This window comes from Symphalangus syndactylus, chromosome 1 (genome assembly GCF_028878055.3).
Source record: "Symphalangus syndactylus isolate Jambi chromosome 1, NHGRI_mSymSyn1-v2.1_pri, whole genome shotgun sequence".
Classification (NCBI taxonomy): Eukaryota; Metazoa; Chordata; class Mammalia; order Primates; family Hylobatidae; genus Symphalangus; species Symphalangus syndactylus.
This window is the reverse complement of record NC_072423.2, coordinates 49,367,837-49,390,107: the sequence shown is the minus strand read 5'-3', so window position 1 is coordinate 49,390,107 and position 22,271 is coordinate 49,367,837. Positions and strand designations below refer to the sequence as shown.

The 22,271-nt window shown below is 55.0% G+C and overlaps 1 protein-coding gene across 50 annotated transcripts in view; it reads right to left on the bottom strand.

Annotated features, from left to right (window-relative positions):
* CELF4 (CUGBP Elav-like family member 4) overlaps window positions 1-22,271 on the bottom strand; it is a 323,827-nt gene that overhangs the window by 78,226 nt on the left and 223,330 nt on the right. For 26 of the 50 annotated variants that reach the window (XM_063640223.1, XM_063640236.1, XM_063640231.1 and 23 more), the window contains exon 3: window positions 1,449-1,527. In XM_063640223.1, coding sequence (XP_063496293.1) covers window positions 1,449-1,527 — 79 coding nt within the window. The remainder of the gene's footprint in view (window positions 1-1,448; window positions 1,528-22,271) is intronic. The other 24 variants (XM_063640249.1, XM_063640237.1, XM_063640273.1 and 21 more) reach the window with 2 other exon arrangements.

Sequence of the window (22,271 nt, the reverse complement as noted above, 5' to 3'; positions counted from 1 at the left end):
AAGGCCCCAACTCCTTACCCTCCCCTTGGTGGCCTCATGGGTGTTCTCAATTTTTCTAAACCCTTTCCGGGCTGCTCCTGTCTCTGGCGGAAGAGCAGCCAAGGTCTCTCCCATTGTGGCAGGAGGCTGGAGGTAGGGAGCCACCGCCCGTCTGTCCTCTGGGAGTGTCTCACTTCGGAATGGCTGTTTGGCTCACTGCCCGGCTGTGCCTCTGTGGGAACTTGGGCTGGGGCCCCTAGCTGGTGGAGAGGACAGAGTCTCTACTTGGGGGTCATTCACCTGCTCGGAGCTTCCGTTTGGCCCCCTTCCCTGGGGAAGTGGCTGAGAGCTCAGTTCAGAGCAATGTCTGGGCAGGGCCCAGTGGGGATGAGGCTCAGTGTGAGTGCCGGGGGCTAGTGATCAGGAAGGACAATGCCCCCCTCCCAAGGAGGTGGGCCAGGAAGGGGGCACGTGGCAGGGGCCTGCACATTCTTCTACCCTGTGGGGCTGGTGAGTCTCTTTCTCTGCCACAGGTGAGGTGTGATGGGCTCTGTATCACTGGGGCAGTTTGTTGCAAGAGGAGCTGGTGCCTGGGTAGGGGAGGCCTGATCTTGGATGCTGGATGTATTTTCTTTGCCATGTCCTTCCCTTTCATTTTCTTTTAATGTCAAAGTATGTTTGAATCTCATCTAGGGGAGCCTAGGGCCAGGGCTGTACCTAGGGTGGGCCCTGGTTATCCCTGTGGCTGGGATCGGGGGGGAGTACAGACACACAGGCACTGTGCCAAGAGGATGCTGTCACTTGGTGACGGAGCTGCCCCTGGCTGGCCATCTGCCTGACCCTTCCAGCGGTGAGCCTCAAGGTGCTGCATTCCGTTACCCAGGCTCTCCACGGCCAGTCTCCAATGGGCTCCACATTCTGGGACAAGCATCTGTGGAGTGAGGCTGTGTCCTTCCCTTCTGTCCCTTTCCAGACACCTGTCTGACTGCCTGCCTCTATCTCCAGGATCTCTGCCTCAGTGCTGGCCTTGAGTGCCCACACTCCCATGGACCACTCAGATTTGCCTCCTGCGGCCTGAATCCTCCTACAGCACAGCTGCGACCACTTCCTATCTCCGTTCTGACTGCACAAGCCCCATCATGGTGGGATTTTCCTTGGCGACACCGAGGTGGGCACACCCTTTTGGGTGTTTTAACGGAGGGGAGAAGAATATCCTGGGACATGGCACTTGTTTACTCAGAGAGGCACAAACCCCACCGTCTGGAAGACCCCAAACACCCCCCTTCCCTCCTGTCTCTCTCCAAACCAGTCACCCAGAGCTCCAAAGCTCTGTCCCCAGCCCTCAGCCACGAGATCCCCAGAGGGGCAAGAGGAGGAGGCAGGGAGTCGCTGCATCGCATTGCTGCATCGGGAAAAGGAGGGAGGAGTGAGAGGGGGAGGGGGAGGGGCAGAGACAAGTGGGCCCTCACGTGAAGGGGGCTGGCGCAGGCAGCTACTACCTCCTCGGCTCTCGCTGTCCGCAGGCTTCACCTGGATCGGCCGGTTCATCTGCAACAGAGCACAGGGGGACAGCATTATAGCAGGCCTGCAGGTGAGGGGACAGACATCCAGCACTCAGGTGCACAGGTGGATGTGAGTACACAGACTGCACCCACAGACACGCGCTCCCACATGCTGCTGCAAGCACACACACTTTCACCAAAGCGCTGCCCGTCTCCCCTCGACGGCATGGCCCCATGGCCCCATTCTTTCAGGGGGTTGTCTCTGGACGGGAGACCTTGAGGTGCCTCCTCCTCCTACTCTGAGCAGCTCCTGCTAGCCTTTGATATCAGAATCTGAAGTTGACAGAAATGCTGGCCTGTCCCTCTGTATCGCACAGGCATTTGTGTCCCCAAAGCACACCCTTGGCTCAGCCCTGGTTCACTCAAACATCTGCCTTTATGGAAATGAGCTGGTCGCTGGCTGCAGATGGACCCCACCCAGGCCAGGGCATCCAGCTTCATCCCAGCCCGTACCAGCTCGCAGAAGTGGCCTGTGGATCAGGCGTGGCCAAGGCTCTGGGCCGTCCAGCTCCGTGGTTAAAGCAGAGCTCAGGGCTGGGGCTCCCGATTGCGGCCAGGGCCGTTCTCTCAGGGAGTGCATGGGGTGGGCACGGCTACTCGTCCCCTGTGGTGTCTGCGTGCCAGGAGGACAGGATAGCAACGCCTGACTCCCCTAGCTGCTGGCCTCTCTCTTCCCTCTCAGGGATCTGTGTCAATGGCCCATTCAGGCCACTAGGGGTCTCTGGACTCCAAGCATCCTGGGCTTGGCTGCCTGTCTTCAAGGCTCACCCGGAGGCACCCAGGGTGGGCTCTACAGCCCGGAGGTCTCAGAGTGTTTTAAGCAATAAACATGAGGAGGATCACGCAAGCGGATTTTGACCTGATGTCTTCATCAGTGGTTCTGCTCTTACGCACCTCCCTGAGCCCTTCTTGCATCTGCATTTCTCTCACAAGCTCAGAGAGGCAGTGGGGCAGGTACAAACACCCCCATTTTAGAGATGGAGAGGCTGAGGCCAAGAGGCATTCAGGTGCTTCCCAAGGCCACCATGTGGCAGGACAAGGCTGGGAGGTGGGGCCTGTGGGGTGATTTCTACATGTCTGTCCTGCGCTTTGAGACCTTCCGTTGCCAATTCCCTCCCGTACAGCGGCTGGACCAGCCAGTCACAAGCTTCCTCCTACCTTCTGGTCTAGGACTTGAAGTGAGTTTTGGCTGCATCAAGACAACTGGGTGGGGGAGTATGGGTGCCTGTGACTCAGCAAGGTGAGCACGAGGTCAGTGGAAGGGCAGAGCCGCGGCCGGGAAGGACAGAGATGGGAGGCAGGATGCAGCCGACAAGGAAGGAGGCACGGGTAGCCAGAGGCAGCAGGGGAGGATGCCAGCGCCAGCCCACTGAGAGGGGCCAGGGTGTCATTGTTGTTCACCACCAGGTCCCCACTTGACATCCCTTATGGAGTTGAAGGGAAGCAAGGCGCTTTGTTCCCAAGCCCTGGCAGCAGAGAACACTGCCATGTTACAGCAAATTCCAATCACAGGGAGAAGGAGGAACGTATTGAAGTTCCTGGGTTCCCCATGAACCAACTGCTTTCCAGTCTTTGAGGGAAGGATCCAGAAGGCCGCCCAGGCATCTGGCTATGGGAGAGGGGCTCCAGGAGGGAGCCAGGTCACTCCTGGTTCCCTGTCCAGTACTGTTTGGGACTCAGCATCTCACCCTTACCTAGGCTGCCGTGTCCTTCTGGAATGCCCCGCCCTCCTAGCCTTCCCTTCTCTGAAACCTGCAGCATTCTTCTCCCCCAAACAGGTCTTAAGGACTAACCTGGACCCAGTTCCGGCCCTGATGTTCTCTTGGACAGATTTCTACAGCTTTTCTGCTTATGTAATTTTACAATTCTCTGAGGTAGGGATTATTATATCCATCTTTTCAATGAGAAGAACAAAGCTCTGAGGAGCGGCAGAGCTGGGAGTCAGCCAGGATGAGTAGGCACATGAGTGCTACCAATACAATGGCCTTTGCCTTTGTCATATTTTATCTCAGTTGACCTCAGCTGCTCCAGGAGGAGGGGACCAAGGAGGAAGCAAGTGGGAAAAATACCCATCCCATAAAGGGAGATTGAGGCCAGGATCTTTGGGCCAGCAAATCAAGTATCTTTTCTGCCTGACTCCCACCCCACAAAATCTGGCCCCACCACGTCTTGCACCACTCCCACCACACATCCCAGCACCTTCCTCCCCCAAGTCCATTCCCTGGGCCTTCAAGCTCCCTGCTGTCCCTCCCAGCCTCCTCCTCTTGACAGTCTATTCATTATTTGAGCCTAGTCCACTTGGCTTCTGTTATGGACTGAAGTGTGTCCCCCCAAAATTCATATGGTGAAACCCTAACCCCCAATGTGACTGTATTTGGAAATAGTGCCTTTAAGGAGGTACTTAAGGTTGAATGGAGTTATAAGAGTAGGGCCCTCATCCCATATGATTTGTGTCCTCACAAGAAGAGGAAGAGACAGCAGGGACGTGCACACAGAGAGAAGACCATAGGAGGACACAGCGAGAAGGCCGCCGTCTCCAAGCCAGGAAGAGAACCCTCACCAGAAACCAATCCTGCCCACACCTTGATCTTGGACTTCCAGCCTCCAGAGCTGTGAGAAATACATTTCCATTGTTTAAGCCATCTGGTCTGTGGTACTTTGCTGTGACAGCTCTAGCCAACGAATAAGCCCCCTAGTTCATGAAGCCTGGTTGGTACCCCACTGGGAAGGGTACTACAAGGAGCTCCCTGTTTTCCATTAAAAAGGTACACTCAAGGCTGGAAATTGACTTGCAAGTGGGGGTGGTGATTAGGTGGCCCAGGCCTCCCCAAGAATCCATAACACCCCTGAGAACAGGAACAGCTGCTATACGTATCACATTGCTAGATCATCACAACTTCTCCTGTGATGTATGCAAATAGATTGTCTCTAACTTCAGTCAAGGCAATGGAGTTTCAGATAGGTTAAGAAGTTAGCCTGAGGTCACAAAGGTTGTAAATGGTGAAATCAAGATGAACCCAGGACTCCTGACATCTGCCTACTCATTTAGGAGATGCTGGGAACAGGTGGAATGGGCTTGGGATGGTCCAGGAAAGTTCCAAGCAGAGGCCAGGAGTGTGGGGGAAAGAGAGGAGAGCAGGGAGCCAGATGGGGAATTCAGGCTTCCCCTGCAAGGATGGGAGGAAGGCCTGGCTGAGAAGGGGCAGGCACAGGGGTGTGAACCAGAATCTGTTGGGCTTTGCCGCTGTGTCCCAACTGGGGAGTGAGGCCATTCCTGGGGCAGGAGACTCCATTCCTAGGGCCAGAGCATGCTAGGCAGACCCCACATCCCTAGGGGCCTCATCCTGTGTGGGAGGAAGGCTGGGACCACTGGAGTAGACTCCTTTCCTGGCACCTTGTTTCTGTGTTTTACGGCCAGTCTTCTCTAGTCGGGCCTGAGAGCAGCTGGGGTGAGTCCTGCGGATTGGTGTGGCCAGGATAGAGCTATTTCTGAAATTACAGGTCTCATTTTCCATGGTAAATTAAACTGGGCAAATGAAATCTCCCTGTGTCTGTATACTTCCACCCTAGAGGCCACCCCAGTCGCAGGCAGCCAGCCCACTGTCCTTGGCACCTGGGCACCTGTGATGCTTTGGCCTAACATCCCTGCCCCAGGAGCCCTCCCAACCAGACGGGCCCTGGATGGTGCAGGCAGACCTCCTCCATGGTGTGCTGTTGGGCTCACCCCTCACACACTGCTTCTCTCCAGTTTTACTGTGGGCTTTCTGACAGCAGGGACATGGAGTCTCATCCAGCCTCCCAGCTGCCTTCAGTCAGGGACTAGGCACCTACGGGGTGCTCTAAACAGATTGGTAAAGGAGAACTGAATTGGTTCCCATGCAGCCATGGCTCCTGGGGTCATTTATCATGTCCCCTTATAATCTGATGGTGGTCAGCATCCAGACAGCCTTTGAGGGTCTTGTCAGAGAGGTGCCGGGCTAGACGGTGAGATAATATACGGCCGTGTGCTTTCTTAATTCTCAGCAGAAATAAAGTGTCAGGCTTGCTCGGAAAGATTTCTCAGCTGGAGCAGGCTCTGTACAGGTGGCCCTGGCCTGAAGAGAAACCTTCCTCCCTCCCCTAGTCCTCAGCCAGCCTCACCCAGCCCTGACTCTGCCCTGAAGAGGGAGGGGGATGGAACACATCTGTCCTGGGAGAGGAGGCCGGACCAGGCTGTGGAGATCGGGAGAGAACAAGGCAGAGCACGACGACAGAGCGAGGGGAGAGGTGAAGAGAATGCCGGAGAGGGCGAGGGCAAGGGAGATCAGAGGGGTCAGGGGAAGGGCCAGGAGAGGAGGGAAGAGCCAGGAGTGAGACCAGGAGGAAGACCAGAAGGCCAGTTGCCATCTCCTTGCCCTTCTTGTAACTTTGCCCCCTGGGACCCTGGCCATGGCCTCAGGACCCTGTTGGTGCTTTTCCTGCCCCCATCTCTGCTCCTCTGTCAGCTACTCCTCTCCACCAGCGCGCTGTCCTCCCCAGAGGGCCCTGGGGCTTGTGGCTGCTGGGAATCTGGGCTGGGGCGCAGGAGCCAACCTTGCTGATTCTCTTTCAGAGATGTCCTCAGTGTCCCCATGGAGGCCCCGTGGCCTTCAGTCGGTGTCTTCCTCCAGGTGCCTGAAGGGGGTTTGGTGAGCCGGGCCTGCCTTCCCTGGGTCAGGAACAGCTACCTGCAGCTTCCCTGGAGGCTCCTGGGGTCGGTGCTCCGGAGACATCACAAACCCTTGTGAATGTGTTTCTACTTCCAGCCGGGCACCCCTCTGGGGGAGAGAGTGGGCCTGGCCCAGATCTGGAGCTGTCTCTGCTCCTGCCTGCGGCAGGGGGTGGGCAGGTGGATGGCCCCTTTCCTCTTCCGCTCAGGCTCTGCCTCCCTTCCCCCTTCCCATCCCTCTGCCACTTTTTGCATCAACACATATCCATGCATTAAACAAGACATTCCATTAATTTCTTCATCATCATAACTTAAGCTGGGACATACCCTTTAAATATTCATTCAGCTATGAAAACTGGGCATTAAAATTTTAATAATGTCAAGCTCATTTGAACCAGCCTCCTTGGGGACGATTATGATACAATTAGAATAAATACGATGATTGAGCTGGTCGAAAGGCTTCACCTGTCCAGTGTGGCTCCCTCTGGAAGGGGAGGCCTGTGGCTCGTGGGCAGACAGACAGACAGACAGGCCAAGCTGCTCTTTCCTGACTCCCTCCCAACCTTGCCGCTTCCCCTGCCTCCTCTTGCATCTGGTTCTGGTTCTGTGCTGCCAAGTCTACTCCCACCGGCCTCTGCAGGTCTCTGCTGCCTCCTTCCCCAAGCACCAGGGTGCAAGGGGCCCCTCCCTGTCTGAGAAGGTGGCCCTGATTCACCCCACGAGTTCCTACTACCCCTTTCCTGGTCCTGGTATGACCTGGGCTAGCTCACTGGGCTGGAGAGCGACATTTTCCTGACTATACAAGTCTCTTCTCTCCTACCTTACTGGGGCTCCCCGAGGCTGGAATGAGCACCCCGCCAGAGCAGAGCCAGCCTATGTGTGGGGTGTGGAGCCCAACTGTATTCTGCCACCAAAGGAGGGGAATGTCTTCACCTGGCTTCCCCTTCAGCAGCAACCACCGTCCTGAGGGTTGGCCTGGAGGTTTGGGATGGGGCTGAGCCTCCCTTGTCCTTCACTGCCTGATGCCTGCTTAAAGCCAAAGCTGAAAAAGCTGGTGGGGGGAGAGGGAAGGCAAGGGGGTGTCCACTCCTGCACTCATCCTGTCTCACTCTCCCTCGGGACAGCTGTCACCGCCCATGGGATCGTGGGCCCTCCTCGGAGCTGGCCCCTCGTCCACCTCTGTGCCCTCTGCTTCACGCTGGGCCCCAGCAGGGCCCCCTCACCCAGTGCTGTCTCTGAAATAATGGAGTTGACTTTCTCCCCACCTGGAAAGCTTCCCTGTCACTCCTCATTGCACCCAAACCCTCCTATTCCCCCAAAGTCTGGGTTTGAAGCTCACCTCCTACAGGGAGGCTTCCTGATTTTCACACACGGACCTGCACTACTCCTTTCTCTCTCGTGCATGTGTGCATGTGTGTGACAGAGAGAAAGAGAGAGGGAGGGAGAGAGAGAAAGGAAGACGGAGATGGAGAGAGACTTACTCCACAAACAAGAGCGGAGATCAGGGCCCCTACTCATGGATCCCCAGAGGCAACCTCAGGACTGTGCTTCTTCCCTGGAGTACGTGTGTGCAACTGATTAGTGCTATGTGACATCACAGACATCCTAAAAGAATTCACTGTGGCAGGAGCAGGGGGATTCGGATTGAACGAGATCATGGAAGAAATGTGCAAGAGCAGGTTCTCAACAAAGGTCAGCCTGCGCTGGAGGGTGGTGACCGATGCCCCGCAGGGAGCTGGGGAGAGGGAGGATAGGTGCTGGCCGCCGAGGTGACTGGCCCATGGGATGGCCAGAATGCTCTCCAGAGTGACTATTCAAACCTCAGAGCTGAGGGTCCTTCTGGTTCCTTTTGGGACATGTTGGAGCCTGAAGATACCTGGCTCCCTGCTCAGCAGAAGGGCTCACCTCGCCAAGCTTCAGAGGAATACCTCTGGAGACAGAGATTCGTATCTTCCCCAAACAGACATAATTTGCAGCCTTCACCAGGAAGGCAGCTCTTACCTCCCTATTCCTGTGTGGTCTCTGAGGAGGGGCAGTCCTTGACCACCTACTTGTGAACGTGCTTGTGTGGACTTGGCCCTGCTCGTCATCTACCCTGGTGTTTTAGGACAACACCAATTTGTATCCACCCAGAGAACTCAGGTTTTATGCTCTGCCCCCCAACCCCACCCCAGCACACACGATGGTCATGGAAACAGTGAATCAGCAGACCTGCACGCTAGAGCTTACTGGGAGGGTCTGTGCCCTAATCCCACCAGCATCACTGCTCTAAGAAAACAGACATAAATTGTAGATCCCCTTGTTCCAAGCGCCAAAATAAAAAGTGTCACGAAAGTACTAAAATATAAAGCCTTTCCTTCCCTTCTTGGTCTTGCTCACTCTCTCAACTTATCATGGTATTTTTTTTATTTGCTATTTGATGTCATTTCAAGTAAAGAAAAGTATAAATTTTAAATTATTAGCACAGACTTTACAGTTCATCTTTATTTTGTGCAATGCCAGTTTTAAATGCAAGTATCAGAGCATTTACCTCCTATGCAGAGTCACCAAAATTTCAGTTTGTATTTTGTGGCTTATGCCTGGAGGGTGCCTTTAGCTGGAAACGCAAGCCAAACTCAGGAAGGCTGCAAGAGAGGTCCCCTAGGCAGAAGGAGTTCCCAAGGGATTTCTGCCTCAGACATGGGGACCCTCGCAGGCCCCTGGAGTCCCACCTGCAACCTGGGATGCAGCTTGGGCCTGAGGACTGCGGGGCTCCCTTCTCATTGGCCATGGACTGATGTGTCAAGCCCCAGCTGAGGGTGGGCTCTGAGAAGTCGAGCCAGACATCACCTCTTCCCATGGGCCCTCAGTCCTGACCCATGGTGGACAGAAAACTTTCAAGGGTATTGTAAACTCTGTGCCTGGGACATGCTAGGTATCTGTGCAATAGGCTCATCTTTGCTGAGTCATGGCCTCTTTTGGCTGGCCAGATGTGGCACAGCACGGCAGCCTGGGCTACCACAGAGTGAATGTGACCAACCCTGACCCCCTTAACCTGTGCCTAGGCCGCTGCTGGCTGGTACAGCAGTGATTGCAGGTGGGACTCTGGACATGTGGATTGCAGGTGGGACTCTGGACAGGTGGGACTCTGGACATGCTCTCCTGGGCAGGTGGAGAGAGGCTGAACTACGCATGGGCAGAGACTCCAAGCCCCATGGACTTCATTTGCAAAGCACAGGTTCAAAGATAAAGTGTTAAGAATTTCAAGATGGAGACTGCAGAGCACGAAACCCAAGCGTGGGACTCTTCTAAGTGTGGGGCCCTGTGTGGCCACACGCGGTTGCCTGCCCATGACACTGACCTGGGGGTGCCTTTCTGGGTCCCCATCTTCATCTGCCCACACCAGACATCAGGCGTTTTGTGGATCATCAGGTGTTTTAAGCATTGCCCAGGTCTGTGCATTAGTGCTATCTCCAGAAAGATCATCAGTCCATCTTTTAAAGATAAGCTTTGTGCAATTTTGAGGGGATAGACCAAGAATTTTCAGCCATAGGGATAAAAGCCTGGTGATGCAACCAACTCGATAAGGACAGATAACTCACCAGTGAGCTTGTGGGGATCAAAGGTGGGTTTGCTCTCCAGAGACCCTGCCCTCCACCAGAAATTTGTCTTCCCGGCGCTTAGCAAATTGTAATTAGCAAATTAATTAATGATGAAGTTATTTGTTTAAAGACCCAGGAGGGCAGGATCTGAATCACAGGCCCTATTGAATTCCAGGGGCTGTGCTTAGTCGGCTTGGAGTCGCTGTGGGAGGAAAGAATGAACCCTTGCCTGAGGGCTTCTGCAGTCCCCTAGTGAGACTGGATCCCAGGGGAACCGCAGAAGCGGCACACATTATTTCTAGCTTGTTGTAAATATATTAATGCTTTAATTACCTCCTTAATAAATCGCATATGGTGCGTTCCATAGAGAGGGGTTAGAGATTCAAGAAATCTCATCTGTTGTCAGCATAAAATTCTGACTCCAGGACACCCTCAGCAGTGATTTCAGAGACACCTGACAGATTTATGGTTCTGTTTGTCTGTTTGCCTCCACCCTGAGGAGTTCCCGATGCCCACGCAGGGCCCAGCATGGCCCCGATGCACAGTAGGTGGTCAGGAAGTACTGATCAAATGGTGACTGAATCCTCCATCACACCCTGTCACGACCCTCGTTCCCTCCTGCCTCATCTGTGCCCTTGCAGCAAGAGTGCCCAGAGGCCAGAAGTGGGTCACCACCGGACAGCCTTGTTTCCAGCCCAGAGAGAAAGGCCCTTTAATCCTCCCTCCTCCAGCAAAGTGGCGTGTTGCACCTTTGGATTAGGAAGGGTTTATTGAAGCGGTGGCGATCATCTTTTAGAGAGACAGCCAGTGAGCACCGACCAGACAGAAGAACCGGAGGTTATTGTTAAAATATGCAAATCCAGAGCCTATTAAAATGCAAACCCTCCAGATAAGATTTTTTAATAAATTTGGTCTCTGCTCCCACTCCCCAGTCTGAGGAGGCCATCTGATGCTTGTCGGGTCAGGACATATACTGGCATGTAGGCCCTGTCAGCTCTTCACCCCTCTCCTCATTCAGACTTCCAGCGCTGCGCTGCCTGGGCGAGGCTGGCTGTCCCTTCTTCCCCCAACGCCCTGTCCCTTGAACAAAGCACTTGAGGTCGTGTCAGGGTAATCTGCAGACATGTCTCACCATCTCCCCATACTGGCTGCATTCCATTTTTCACCTCTCCTCTCATAGCTGTGTCGGCAAAGTGAAGTCACAAGCCTTTGCCTCCTCCTCCAGCAAGCCTTCTGTGATTGGGTCCACCCAGTTACACTTACCGCCTTTCCAGTCATCGCCTCTGGACTCACTTTCTGTCGAAAGTAGCCCTCAAGGGGATGATGGGAAGGTCGCTGAGAGGCTGCACAGGCTCCCGAGTATGATAATGATACGCCGGGGATTCAGGCTGGACTTGGACATACTGGCTTTGAGTCAGGGTGGAAGGAGCCAGGTGTGTGGATTGGTGCTGTGTGCCTGGCTGGGGGTGTGCACTCGGGTCTCGGAGGCATGAGCGAACTGCAGTGGGAGAGGGTTTTCAAGTCCTTCCCATGCTCCAGACCTTCTGTTGACCTCATGACAGGGCTCAAGTCCTTCAGTCCTTCCTGAAACCTGATGAATCAGGTGAGCAAACTCATGGGGTGGGCAGGGTGTGGATGGGGTGGGGGCGGGAATAGCCACCAAAGACCTGGAGGAGAGTGGAGGGAAGGGCCAGTAGGGTGTGAAAGTGTGTGTGGCAAGTCGCCGAGGGTGGGAGGACAGGCAGGCAGGTGGAGGCGGGGAGGATCTGGTGTGGCCGCAGAGGATCTGGTGTGGCCATGGAGGGCCTGAGCTTGTAGAGTGGGCGGCGGGAGCCCCTGTTAGTTTGCAGACAGCACTGTGCACTAGGACTGCGTTTGGAAAGAGCAAGGAGGCAGCTGTGCGTGCAGGAGGTGCAGGAGGTCAGAGGTGACTGGACAGATGTGCCCGAGACACCAAGCAAACGTTTGTTCAGTTCAAGAATGACCAGCAGAACTTTGGCACCAGGTGCCTTCCCCACCTGTGGGAAGACAGGAGCCTAAAGCTTGTGCATAGGAGGTGCTTGATGAATGGGCCCAAATTTCCCCAGGTTGCCTTTTATTCTTAGTTGTAGAATGACCCCTCACTCCAGTCCAAGCCTGGCCTTGTCCACCGTCCACTTGCAAAGGGTCTGGAGGATGTGGGGTGGGACGCAGTGGCCTCCGTCCAGGCAGCACCCTTTGCAGCCCACGTAGCCTCATTGGTCCAGCCCCCCACAAATAGGCCCGGGCAGTTGCTATGCTACAGACAGCTCTGCTCAGCAGTGTCCAGAAAGAAGCGGTGAGCGGCCCTGACAGAGCCTGCTGTTGGGCCGGCTGGGGCTGCCTGCTCCTCTTTCTCTCTGCTCTCCCCACTCTCTCTCATCCCTCTCCGAGCCTCCACCCTCTCCTATCTCTCTCCAAAATGCTTTCCCCTCACCTAAGGGGCAGGGCTGGGTTGGCACAAACAAAAAAGGTGCCCCTCACAGTGGTCAAAATTCCCTCAAGAGGCCCAGCCCCAAGCGCACTGCAGGTTTCCCAGAGGGAGGGAGGGAGGGAGCCCCTCCCTGCTAGGGGTTTGGAGCCATATTTATGGGTAGAAGCTTCCCGCGCGTGGCAGGTGAGGTGGAAGGACACGATGAAAATCACCAAGATGGAACTGGTGGACCCGTGACCATGCTGCTGCTGGGCTGACGTGCCCCCACCTCTCAGCCAGAGCTCCCTGAGGCCCTCACCGCCAAGGGCAGAGGGCTCTTTGTCTCCAAGCCCCATGTCTGTCTTGCTGCTCCCGCGAACACGCCAGGGCTGCACTGGCAAGGGTGGGAGGATCCTTGTGGTCTTAATTAAGATCTGCTGCCGTGGCAACCAAGCTAATTAGCCGGCATGGCCGGGCTGGGTCGCTAACCCTCTTCAGGGTGGGGGAGTGAGGGCGTGCAATTTTTTATATAACAGTAGTGGATAGATAATTCTGATGAAACAGGCCCTGATTTAGTTGTGAGGCCCGGATTTCGGTCTTAGCTCTGCCATATACTTGCTCATACAAGGCGGGGCTGTTACTTAACCTCTGAGAGTCATATCCACGTATCCCCTCATGGGGTGTGGAGGGGATTAAATATGATCGCTCAGGCCAAGCTCTGAACATCGTGCCTGGCACCTAGTAAGAGCCCAGGAAATAAGCGTCAGCTACCCTCTCCGTCCTCCCCCTCTACTCCCTCCTCTCCCTCTTCCCCCTCCTCTCCCTCCTCCCCCTCTTTCCCCTCTTTCTATTTCTCCTCCTCCTCTCACATCCCCCCTGCCTTTCTTAGTATTTTCCGTCACTTTTGAGGAATACCTAATATTTTGATTTTTTCCTTTCCACTCTGGAACACTCAGGCTCTTTTGGACTCTGCTGAACTGAAGATGTTGGACTCTGTGGGGAAGAGCTGAGAATGGGGTAGGGAGGCCACGCCTCATGGAGAGGCAAGATGCACCCTGAACTGAGGTTCTCATGGCCCCATTCTGCCCGCACTGCCTCTCCTCCGCCCTGCCCCAGCTCTGCCCTCTCTGCTTGGTCTACCAGCACTGAAGCTGTTGTTGTGATGGGACACAAACTGCATCCATCCATCCATCCATTCAGTGCTTACTGAGCACCTCTGTGTGCCAGGCCCTGTTCTATAGAATTGGATGGCACAGCAAACATGAGTGGCTCTTCCCTGAGGGAGCCACCACCCAGTCTCCAGAAAGGCCTTGCTGGGAGGGCACCGGGTCCATCCTTCCTGAGCGCTGGCTGTGCACTGTTGCCTGATTCCCTGAATGCCCAGCCATGCACTCCTGCACTTGGCCTCCCACTCTCCTGAAAGTCCCTTCTTTACCTCTGATGTGTGGCTCTTGGGTATTTACTCACATACGTATAGTGTTGGAGTTAGGCTCCCTCCTGCATGGGGCGTCCTAATCCAGGATGGCCAGCTCTAGTGATTAGAAAGGAGGCATTTCTAGCCCCAACTTATCTCCCATGCATTTTCCCTCATCCACCCTGCCTGGTACCAGCGCCCCACTGGGCAACTCAAGCCCGTCTTCCAGAAGCTGCCCCCAGTGCTGGGCCACTATGTAGCTCTGAGGTTTCAGTGTCTTTCTTCTAAACTCCCAGGCCTCCCTTCACCACTGGGTTTCTAGGCCTGTCACCCTGACAGCTCACAACCATCTAGGAGCCCTCAGATGTGGGGTGCTGGGCCTGGCGAGGGGATCTCTCCAACTGTGACTGGCCCTTCCCAGCCCACAGTGGGACCACTGCCTTCGGAGATTTAGAGCACACTGGTGGCATTGTGGCCACTGGCGGCTGGACGGAGACCCTTGTCTGTGTTATCCAGGGCCCAGTCTCCCTTCCCCCTCCAAGCCCTCCCCTGTGTAACTGTTCCCTCCACTGCCCCGGAACTGTGGACTCTGTTTCTAACCTGAGCCTCTCCACGGCCAGGAGAGGTGTCCTGGTTCCACCCCCACCCTGCCCTGACCCAGGGGGGACAGCTCCTTTCTCTCTCCTGTGGCTCCCGGGCCTCAGTCTTAGGTCTGGCAAGAGCAGGAGAGAGTCCCCAGGCATGTTAAAAGAAAAAACAAGGCCCACACCAAGTAAATGACAAATCGAGAGGAAATTGCTCTTAATCCCTACGCCACAGCCTGATGATGCCGGCCAAGCGCAAACCTGAGTCATCCTAGAAATGGCACCGACATTTGCTTTTTAGAATTTGTTTTGTCTCTGCGCTTTAGATTTAATCACTCCCTCTCTCCCTCCCTCCCTCCCTCCCTCCCTCCCTCCCTCTGCTCCCCCCTCTCTCCCTCTGCCCCTTGCTCTCCCGTTTTCTAACATGAGCCTGCACCACCAGCTCGTCCAAGTCTCTTTTCCTGGCCTTAATTAACACAGCTCTCCAGCTTCCAACAGGCTAATGATGAATCGGGTTAAATTCCAGACAACAGCCGCGCACCGCCATCAATTAGCCATCTCCGGGGCAGCTTCATTAATAAGCATCGATCACGGCCCTCCTCCTGGAACATGCCAGGGTCTCTGGGTCACGGGCACTGCCTGCAAGGGTGTCAGGCTCAGGTGTGGGTGTGAGCATGTGTGCGTGAGGGCTGGAGTGTACGGTGAGGGGTCTGCATGTGAGTATGTGTGCAAGGATAAGGGTGGGCCATGTAAATGGGTGACTAGGAGTGTGTGAGGTGTGTGTTGCATGTGCAAATGCATGTGTATGCATGTCCACATATGAGTATGCATGTCAGTGCGTGCAGTGTGTGTGTGGAGGTGTGGGGGTGACTGGGTGTAGGTATGGTGTGTGATGTGTGTGCTGTGTAAGTGTGGGAGTGTGGTCAGGCGTGGCCCCCTGCTGGCCTCCACTGTGCCCTCTCTAGCTCTCCTCTGAATTCCCTGTCCTCCCTGGCCTGTGTCTGGTCAGGTGGCTCAGGTCCTCCTCGACCCCTGAACATCAGGGTTTTCACAGGTGCGCTGCCCCTAAACCTGCCCCACTCTCCTCTCCCCTTAGAGACTCTGCCTGTGGCTCTCTCTTCAACCTTCACTCCCTTGGAGGTAATTCCAAAATCTCCACCACCATCCTCTCCCCTTTCCTTAACACATGCTGAATGACTGGTCATTCTCCCTGGCATTGCCTCCAGCCCAAGGCCTGACACCCGCAGCCTGCTGGGGCAGGAACATCACTGCCACTGCCCAGGGGCCTGACTCCCTCCCTCCAATACCTTCTGCTCCCCTAGCTTGGACTCCAACTCTATTCCAGCCATTCATACTCTCAGTCTTGACAGTCCTGCATTCAGCCTCCTCTGACATTCTTCGCAGCGCACTTCTGAGCCCTGAGGAGCAGCCCCCACCTCCCCAGATTCTAGCCCATCTCCTCAGTCTGCTGGCCACACGCCCCACAGCCGGCCCCAGGAGCCTCGCTCAGGGCTCACAGCCAGAATGCGCCCCTCATGGCTGTGGTGAGTGCCAGTCTCCTCCTCTGTCCTTTTCTCTATCCTGTGTAGGGCCTCACTCTGTCACCCAGGATGGAGTGCAGTGGGCTGAGGCTCCTGCCTCAGCCTCCCAAGTAGCTGGGGCTATAGGCATGTGCCTCCACGCCCAGCTAATTTTTAAAATAATTTTTTTGTAGAGAAGGGGTCTCTGCTGCCCAGGCTGGTTTTGAACTCCTGGGCTCAAGCAATCCTCCCACCTTGGCCTCCCAAAGCTGAGATCACAGGCATGAGCCACCCCATGTGGCCTATCCTGTGTAGTTCTTAGCATGGCCTCCCCTCCACAAGCCCAGGCCCCCAGGACATTTCAGTGGGAATTTGTCCACCCGCCATTTCTGAAAGCCTGCTATGAGGGAGTGGCTGGGGTCACCCTCAGACTCATACGTGTAACAGTGTGCCCAGAGAGCCCACAGGCCCTGGTACACGTACATGCCAGCAGGGATGGATGTGGCCTCCTGAGGTGGCCACCAGCAGATCATTTCCTTAAAGGTTAATTAAGAACCTGAAGCTGGCCAGTGTGCGTGGCCAATGACGGTGGATGCGGCGTCTCTCCAGGCCATTAAACACTAATTTGGTTTGGAAAGTCTACCGAACTCCTGAGGTCTCGTCAAGGCAGGCGCTGGCCCTGTGGTGCCCTTTGAAATGCCAGCGCTGTCACCCCAACCCCCAGCGGGGCTGACAGGCTGGCCCCATGACCTGGACCCGAGGCTTCGGCTGCGTCCCACTTCATTTCTTTCCATTTCATTGTCCCTCCTGGGCCCTGGCCGCCTCCGGCTGTGCCCCGCTCACCACGCCTGGCGTTCATAGGCCTGGTGGTCTGTCTGTCGACCCTTCCATGCTACATCCTTTCTGCTCGGGCAGCAACTCCTGTCTCTGATTCCTCCTCAGTGGCTCAGAGACACTGGTCAGAAACAGGCCTGCAGTGGCCCTGGGGTCTGGTGAGCAGGACAGGAAGCTAACGATGTGGGCCCAACTGGCCTGGGCTCCAGTGTCCCACAAGCGGAGGGAGAGGAGGATGTGGTGGGGAGACTGGTGAGACCCACTGCCTCCCATGGTGAGCCTCACACCCTCCCCTTGAGATTCTCCCCATCTTCAGAGCCACCTGAGGGCCTTTCCTGAGATGGCCTGGCCTCAATACTGCCCACCTTCAGCACAGGTCCTGTTTCCCCAGAGACCCGGCTCTCCAGCTAGGCCCCTCCTTCCCAGGGTCTAATTTCTTCCCCAGCTACTGAGTTCAGCGGGTGCCACCAGGAGGCAGCTGCTCCTGATGGCATTCATTCATTCCCTCCCTCATTTGTTCACTCACCCATCTGAGTGCAGCCCTGGCATGTTCTGGAGGGTCTGCGGAGGAAATGCCCCTGCAAGGAGGTCCCTCAGTGACTGAGGCTTCATCTCCAGATGGCAGCGTCCTCTGCCTTGGAAGTCATGTTGCCATCACCCGGGCCCCTTTATCTTCAGCACAAATGGTTTGTCACATGGTGCGAGATTTGCCACTCAGTGACAGAAGCATGCTCATGTTCAAGTTTACCAGAAGGAGAGGTCACTCTATCTACTTCCACCTCTATGCTCTCCCAGGCCACCATGCCAGGGACAGGATTCTTGGTTCAGTTCTTCTAGAAAAGTTGTGAAGCAGAAACAGTTTATCTCCAGTTCTCCCTGAAATGCCTGTCTGTGTTTAACCTGACCTCTGCCCCATGTTTGCAACAAACATCTGGAAAATCACCACTGTCACCACCACCATGTCACTGTCACCATCGTCACTACTGTCACTGCCACCACCACCACTGTCGCTGCCACCATCTGTTACCTTAACCTTGTCACTATGACTGTCACTGACACCACTGTCACCACTATCGTTGTCACCATTATCAGCACCTCTGTCACTGTCACCACTGTCACCACCACCATCATATAACCTGTATGAAATATTGCTTAGCTCAAAGAGATACTGCTAATCGTGGGACTCTGGGTGCTGGGGTGGCGGGGGGGGTTGTTCTGGGTGGAGTGGAGCCTTCTAGGGGCCCCTCACACCCCATGTCATGGCAGGCCCCTGTAATCTTTGGGCTCCACTGGGCACCAGGCCACTTGATGTCATGGGAACAGCATGACTAGCTCAGCCATGACTATCGGTGACCTGAACTCAAAATAAAAAGATTTTAAGCTCTCTGTGCTCTTGCTTCATTTCATAGACTTGAAAATGCAGGAGCCGTGTGTGTGTGTGTGTGTGTGTGTGAGATCTACCTTCACAGGGTGGCTTTGAGAGCAGAATAAGCCACATGGGCAACCATGCCCAGCGCCGTGCCCCAGGGCCAGCTTGACGTCCTTTTGCTTCCCTCCACCTTTCTCTCTGGACAATGCCCTGAACCCCCACTGCCCCAAGGAAGACCAGGCAAGAGAATGGGCAGTGGCCATCGTTTGGGTCTCTGCATCCATCCTGGTCCCAGAGGCCAGGGTTCCTAGTCTCCTTTGACAGGCAGAGCTGATGTGGGCTGTGTGGGCACAGGAGGCGCAGCCCAATTTTATAAGCACAAAGTATTATGATTGCATTGATTTCCATCATAAATCATATTTCCTATCTCCTGCCTTTCTCTCCTGCACACCCCAAGCTAAGCCTTGGTATTTTCTTTAGCTGCTGCCACTGCCAAGCCTGGAGATGATATTAGGATAATGATGATAAATTTTATCCTGCTGCCAAGCCACTGCTTCTGTATGGGGGAGGGGGAGTGTTTGTCCCCCAGATGGATCCCTTGACCAGAAAGTGGGGGCTTGGCTTGTGCCTGGAGGAAGGAGGATGCTCACCAGAGCTCGGCTATGTGGGTCCATGCAGACGGATAGGTGGATGCATTTGCGTCAGCATGAGTGTGCTCATGCATATAGTCATGTGTGTGCAAAGGCCTGAGAGGTGGCCAGGCACAGTGGCTCATGCCTGTAATCCCAGCACTTTGGGAGGCTGAGGCAGGTGGATAATTTGTGGTCAGGAGTTTGAGACCAGCCTAGCCAACATAGTGAAACCCCTTCTCTACTAAAAATACAAAACGTAACCAGGTGTGATGGCACACATCTGTAATCCCAGCTACATGGGAGGCTGAGGCAAGCGAATTGCTTGAACCTGGGAGGCGGAGGTTGCAGTGAGCCAAGATCGCACCACTGCACTCCAGCCTGGGTGACAGAGTGAGACTCTGTCTCAAAAAAAAAAAAAAAAAAGCCTGGGAGGTATCTTGCTGGGTTTATTGTGTGTGGACGCATGGTCATGCCCCTGCCAATGAATGAACACATAGCAGAGGGGGGCAGGGGGCAAAGGCAAGGGGAGAGGGTAGGCGCTGAACTTCTCAAGGCGCAGCCTCTCTGAGCCTTGGGATTGCCAGTGACTTGGGATTCTGTGTGTCCCGCTGTTTCCCCCATAGAGTGCACCCCACCTGCTGTCAGCACATTAATCCTTATTAGCACGGCTGCGTTAGGCCCTTTCCTCCTTAATAGCCTCAGCAGCTTCCATTGTCATGGGATTAAAATGGGGTCTCCCCCTTTCCTGACTCCCACCACAATGCCCAGCCTGGGGGGCACTGATAGGAAAATGTCCGCACACGTTTTCCTACCAACCCCAGCTTCAGGAAATCTTGCCGAAGTGCAGCCAACACCCAGGGTGGGGCACCCATCCTGACCTCAGAAATGCCACGTGAAGTGAGAGTGAGAAGCTGGTTAGTGGCTCTCTGAGCTCTCAGGCTTGTGCCTTTGCCAGCTGGGCTGAGCTCAGCCCTGACTGAGTGGGGCCTCCTCCAGCAAGTGATAACATCACTGGCGTACCAGGACCAACATGACAGTGCTCCTCACAAGGTCCTGGGCTGGGTCTTCATACAGTGGGGGAGTCCAAGGGGAGCCTGTAGGTTCTCTGAATTGGGGATGAGCCTGGGACAGGAAGAAGCTTCAGTGGGGACATGGTCTTGTGGCTGATCATTCATTAATTCTCTTGGTCATTCATTCACTCAACAGCTATTCCTGGGCTGAGTTCCCTCTCTTGTCTCCCAGTCCCACAGGCCTGAGGGTGGACCCCAGTGGTCAGTGGGCTTTCTGTCTTCTACACCAGGGGCAGCCAGCCTGAGATCCCTGAGCAGAGGTGTATCGGGTTTTCTCAGATGGTCACAACTAAAGAAGTCTTATTTTTGAAGAACGTGTCCACACTGATGTAGATGACAATGACAGTGAATCACAGACTCAGAGAAGATGCAAGGGCTCTAGTCCTACCAGGCACAAGCTACTGGCAGCATCTCACAGGCAACCCTGGTTTGAATGCCTCTGCTGACTGGAGGCTCACTCCACGCATGGGTCAGCTGTTTTCATCTATTCGACATTCTTTCAGTGATACCCAGCTAACGTCTGAGACACTTGTAGCTTCCACTGTTCAGTCCCCAGCCATTCATACAGGAAATGCCTAATTTCTCTTCTTTAGAATCATTGCTTAAAGTAGGGATGGTGATGAGAACCACCTTGGTGAGCAGGGAAGGGCACCAGCCACTCAGACTCGCCCGTGTGGGTTCAGTAGGGCACTTACATAGGAAGTGAGATTTCAGGGCAGGATTTGGCTCCCATGTGCAGGAAATGGATCCATCATGGTTTGAATAACCAGGCTTCATGGGTGTGGCTGTGTGTCCTCCCAGGGGGTCTTGGAGGGGACAGCAGGCTGGGCTCTGCTCTGTGCAATCAGCAGCCCTGGGATCCCAGAGGGGCAGACTGGGAGGAAAGTGCCCACACTGGGCAGCTAGCTCAGCAAGCGACGTGCTGCTGACAGTGGGGGTGGTCGGGGCCACAGCCCACATGGGGACATGGCATTTAGGTAAAATATGCAGCGTGTTCAGACACAGGAGAAGTATGTCCACCTTACACGAGGAGGGTTAAAGGAGACGAGGGCCACTCAGCCTGAGCAGGTGCAGGGGCATCCCACTGGAAGGCAGCGAGTGGAGGGCATAAGGGCTTTCCACCTGGCTCTGGGGTCAGGACATTGCAGACGGTTCACGCAGGAACTCCTGGTCCAACAAGGGCACAGGCTGCCTGGAAGCTCAGAGTGTCCTCTGCCCCATGACCGTGCTCTATCCAGCAGAACCTGTGGGCTGCTGTCCAGCATGCTCCAGAGGGGACCCTGCCTGGGGTGGAGTTGGGCCAGTGACCACTTAGGTTCCTTTTGACTCTAGGACTGCATGATGACGAAAGGAAGTGCTCCTAGGAGCTAGGATGGTGAAGGTTTCAATCCAACAATGCTTGCCTCACAGCAGGCACTTATCGTTCTAATGGATCCCTGATGCCATTAGGCTCAAGATCTTCCTCCTCCAGAAAGTCTCTCCTGATTAATCCCACAACTCTCTGACTCATCTGGGTCTCCTTGCTAAGACTCGCATACTCTCCTTGTTTGTGATCTATCTGTAAATGGATGTCTGCAGGCTGCATGTCTGTGGTGCTTGGTGTTGTGTGTGTGTGTGTGTGTGTCCCAATCTCCTCTCAGGTGGAGGACAGGAGGACAGTGGAGCTCATCCTTGGTGCCACACACAACCTTTTCTTCTCTGCCAGCCCTAAAACTTGGTCTCTTAGAGCCATCCCTGGCAATTGTGTCCTGGTAGGGCTGTGGCCATTTTGTATCCACATAGGAATTTAGATCGGGGAAAGATAACAGCACGTGCACACACATACACACACACACACACACACACACACACACACACACACACACACACACACGCTGGGCACACAGCAGCCTCTCCACCTCCTCCCCAGTTTTCTGTTCCTGCCAGCAGTCCCTAGGGCCCCATAAAGATAGCAACCTTCTCTGAGCAGGTTAAGCCTGCAGAGTGCAGGTGTGGAAGAGTCTGAGAGCAGGGCTCAGAAAAAAGTGACCCCATGTTCTGTTTCCTGATGCTGCAGCCTGGTGGGGAAGGGGGCCTGCCTCGGAGGGTGGGAGGCCTGTGAGAGGCAGTGGAGGGCAGGAGTGAGGAGTGGGCACCACCCTCCCCTGTGCTCTGCAGCTGTGCCCCTTCCTCATCCCAGACTGGAAACAGCTCCACTGGGCCTCAGGTCTCCCCAGGGAGTGCAGGCCAGGGTCCAGGCAGAGTGGGGGAGCCTGGGTTCCTGCAGGCATCTCTTAGCTGTGTGACCCTAGGCCAGTTAACCTCCCTGAACCTCCGTGCCTCCATCTGGGAAAGAATGGGGGAAATAATAATGCATATTGAGCTAACATAGATAAAGATGTGTTGTGAGCTACACGGGACAAAAACCAATGCAAAAAAAGTTGAATCTCACCACTCCCATTAGTGCAAGGAAGCCCCCTGGGTTGCAGGGTGAAGGATTCTGTGGGTGGTGCCCCCCAATCCCTATGTCATGTCCCTGGCGGTCCCCATGACGTGTGGGTGTCTATGGGAACATGACCCCGATGGGAGTTGCCTGCTGAGCCATTCCCACCCTTACACTGAAGGTGGA